Below are 4,156 nucleotides of genomic sequence, written 5' to 3'. Positions count from 1 at the left end.
TTACTCTTGGATGCTTCAAAGATCCCTGGAGAGTCGACCACTGTGATTCTTTTCCTACTCCGATCTCTGCTGTCTTTCTCACTCTTCTGTGTAATGGGCACAAGAGAGCAGCGTGCTTCAAAGGCCTTTCTGCCCAGGATGGTGTTCCCTGTTGCGCTCTTTCCTGATCCAGTCTTGCCCACCAGAACAATCCTCACCTCGGAATCTGTGGGAAGATGTTTTGTTTATTTAGTTTCTGACCAAATCAGTCTCATAATATTAGGGCTGCTCACTTCTACCGCTAAACTTCTTAAGTAATTGCTTTTATATCATAGCTTTTTGTAATGGCATCAAGCAAATTAACACTGAAAGTGCTCCTCAAAAATAAGTAAATCAAGCCTTTCCTGACTGCGAGGTTTCCATTCCTCACTCCAATGACTTGTGAATAGCTCTTAGTTTGTGCTGCTTTAGATGTAGTCACTGATTAGCCATATGAGGAATGAGCTAGAACACTACAAGTTCCGACACTATTGCAGTCTACAGACAATCGCAGCTGGATCATCAATTATTTATTCAAAAGCAGGAAAACCACCCGACTTTGTTGTTTCTAATAACTGTGTAGTTACACATCAACAGACTGCACACCACTGTAACTACTGGTGATGGATTGCATCAGTACAGCTCATAAATACACATGCATGTCCAAAAAAAAAAAGATGTGATAGCCAGGTGTCCGCATACTTTTGCCATAGTGCAAAAATGGTTGGTCCCAATTAATATAAAGTGTCTCTAGTAACTGTAGTTGCATGTTGAACCTATGCAGCAACCATGTAACTACCAATCATTTAGTCACTGTTACAGATGGATTGCAGACATCAACTTCAGGTTTGCCTCATTTAACTACACAAGTGTATTTTAATAGCTGTAACAGCCCATTTTCTCTCGGGTAATTACACAAGGGTAACAACAAATACAATTACATAAGAGATAATGGGCTTTTACAGCTATTCAAATACACTTGTGTAATTAAATGAGGCAAACCAGAAGTTGATGTCTGCAATCCATCTGTAACAGTGACTAAATGACTAGTCCAGCGGTTAGTCCAGGCATTATTTACACTGCATCTGCCAGCCTTCCTAACATTTATCTAGCATTTGTGTTGCTACTGCTGTGTCACTGTAACCAGTTCCACCTTTAAACCAGTCTGTAAGAACAGCAGACGCCCCCTTATGTTAACATGGAACTTATAACATTAAAAAAGAAACATCTATTACTGCATTATTACACAGTACCTGTAGAAAAACTATACAGGACCTGTCAGTTTATTTTAAAGTGTAACTTTAACACTACTGGGAAGTGCCTGTGTAGAAGATGCACTTCCATTTCCATTTACGGCATTTGGCTGACGCTCTTATCCAGAGCGACTTACAATTTGATCATTTTACACAGGGGGGGCCAAGGTGGTGTTAGGAGTCTTGCCCAAGGACTCTTATTGGTATAGTGTAGGGTGTTTGCCCTGGTCGGGGATTGAACCCCAGTCTACAGTGTAGAAGGCAGAAGTGTTAACCACTACACTAACCAACCAATCACTTACTTAATAACCGAAGGCAAAACTGAAGTTGATCATGTGTAATTAATGTGTTGTACTTCTGTAATCCACCTGTAACAGTGTCTAAATCATTAGTTGCATTGTTGTTGCACATGTTGTTCATATGTAACTACAGTATTAGAGACAATATAAAGTGGGACATGTTTAAATGAAGAAAAAAGCAAAATCCCTGCCAACAAGAGGATGGTGGGCCACTGATGACAAAGCTGGCGGTCCACTGGTCTTTTACTCAGCGTTTTTCTGGGCAGCCCACTGGTGTTTAAGAGGAGTATTAGACAATTTTTCCACTCGGCCTAGCCGTTATTTTCTCTGTTTTTAATATTATCTTATTTTTTTCAGAATATAAATTGTGTGCATTTAAAATCTGTTTGAGGAGCTTAAAAAGTGCTTAGACCTTGTAATCAGGGCAATAATGTGGGTGGTCCGAGGATAGACCAGCACTGGCAAACAGTCAGCAGAGTGCTGAAATTGTCAAGTCAGCGGACCGACATGTGCAAAAGCAATGCAAAAAACAAAAAAAAGCAATATTTTACAATTTCCCACCTCAAATACTTCAAATTAATTTCTGCCCTGTTTTTACAGTAGACTACAGCTAGCTAAATGTTTAAGCAGATGCAGTAGGACGTTGGTAGGTAGTTACACACTTATTATGATCACAAGTCTACTCCACCATATTACACATTAATTACCCAGAAATATTTTGTTACAATTATATGAAGTTTTGTGTAGTTACTTGAAGTTCATTCACTTGCATATTTGCACAAACTATAACATTTGTAATTCACTTGCACCAATAAATACATCACCAGCCTTGTTTCTGCAGTGATTATTCATTTTTAGCTAAATGGTCATTCGAGATACTCGAGATGGAAAAAAAAATCTGAACTTATGTTGATATTTTGGCACAATCCCTGCTCCAGCTATTAGCCAAAAAACAATCTCCTTTTTTTTTCAGAGTGTTACAATTACAAGGATTAAAAATGGATGACATGTGAATTTAGCAAAATGCCTAAGCTTTGTTTAAGATTGTGATGTGCTTGTGTAGTGTGACTTACTATCCTAAGACACTGTGTCCCTGATGTAAGATAAATAAATACATCCACTTTAGTACAAGAATGACCATGTTCACTGTTGGTGGTGGTTGTTGTTGTTGTTGTTGTTGTTGTTGTTGTTGTTGTTGTTTGATTTATTTATACAGTTACTATCGATATTATTGACAGTTTGAGATTTAACAAAAAAGATATAGATCGTTAAACTGTTACGTTCAGTGTTAAGTGCACTCTATACTCTAAAAGTGGTGCTCTAATTGAACACATGATTTAATGCAGTGTATTGTGTTATCAGTAGCTGTGTTAAGTCACACAGGATGTGTTCATAACTGAACACACCAGCGTGTCTAGACCAAGACTGGGCTTGTTTTCAACACACCTATTTTAAAAGTGTAATAAGTGTTTATTATGAGCTGTTTTACACTTGCCTGTTTCGCTCCTTTTACCACTAGTTTCATCCAGATCCTCAGACTCTGCATGGAAGATAAAGAACTGTGAGCATGTTGAGCTAAAATTCAACGTCTCCAAAATCTACTACTGACTTTTAGCACTATGACGCATTACTTTGATAAAATTTCAGTGTAACTACTGTAAACACAGTTTGAAGGAACATTATCTGCTTGTGTGTGTGTGGCATTTCTCTATTTAAAGCTTACTGGTAGGACGAGTTCCTTTGCTGTAATTTCGTCTTCGTTTCAGTGTAGTATTTCTTTCCATGATCCTCTAAAACCTGAAACTAAATAAAAACATAGCTACAGTCCAGAGTGCCACTGCTGTTTGAATGGAGTTCAATAAAGAAACCTGTTAGACGGATCAGAGATAAAAAGGTCAATCTAAACTCTGTGATTAAACTGGTAATGATAAATATAACCAGGTCTCATAATTTAACCAGAGAGCCAGGTCTGATAATATAACCAGAGAACTAGGTCTATTAATATAACCAGAGAGCCAGGTCTGATCATATAACCAGAGAACTAGGTCTATTAATATAACCAGAGAGCCAGGTCTGATAATATAACCAGGTCTGATAGTATAACCAGAGAGCCAGGTCTGATAATATAACCAGAGAGACAGGTCTGATCATATAACCAGGTCTGATCATATAACCAGAGAGCCAGGTCTGATAGTATAACCAGAGAACTAGGTCTATTAATATAACCAGAGAGCCAGGTCTGATAATATAACCAGGTCTGATAGTATAACCAGAGAGCCAGGTGTGATAATATAACCAGAGAGACAGGTCTGATCATATAACCAGGTCTGATCATATAACCAGGTCTGATAATATAACCAGAGAGACAGGTCTGATAATATAACCAGAGAGCCAGGTCTGATCATATAACCAGGTCTGATAATATAACCAGAGAGCCAGGTCTGATAATATAACCAGAGAGACAGGTCTGATCATATAACCAGAGAGCCAGGTCTATTAATATAACCAGAGAGCCAGGTCTATTAATATAACCAGAGAACTAGGTCTATTAATATAACCAGAGAGCCAGGTCTGATCATATAACCA

At 38.2% G+C, this 4,156-nt stretch overlaps 1 protein-coding gene across 1 annotated transcript in view; it reads right to left on the bottom strand.

The window, feature by feature from the left end:
* The window catches only part of LOC108414723 (GTPase IMAP family member 7-like), a 2,617-nt gene extending 935 nt beyond the window's left edge, over nucleotides 1–1,682 (bottom strand). Inside the window, exons 1-2 of the mRNA XM_037543297.1 lie at nucleotides 1,640–1,682; nucleotides 1–205 (exon numbers count right to left, since the gene is read on the bottom strand). The exon at nucleotides 1–205 is cut by the window's left edge and continues 935 nt beyond it. Coding sequence (XP_037399194.1) covers nucleotides 1–205; nucleotides 1,640–1,682 — 248 coding nt within the window. The remainder of the gene's footprint in view (nucleotides 206–1,639) is intronic.
* Between the last annotated feature and the right edge of the window lie 2,474 nt (nucleotides 1,683–4,156).

This window comes from Pygocentrus nattereri, chromosome 12 (genome assembly GCF_015220715.1).
Source record: "Pygocentrus nattereri isolate fPygNat1 chromosome 12, fPygNat1.pri, whole genome shotgun sequence".
Lineage (NCBI taxonomy): Eukaryota > Metazoa > Chordata > Actinopteri > Characiformes > Serrasalmidae > Pygocentrus > Pygocentrus nattereri.
Note: the sequence above shows the minus strand (reverse complement) of the source record. Positions and strands in the feature narration are given on the sequence as shown.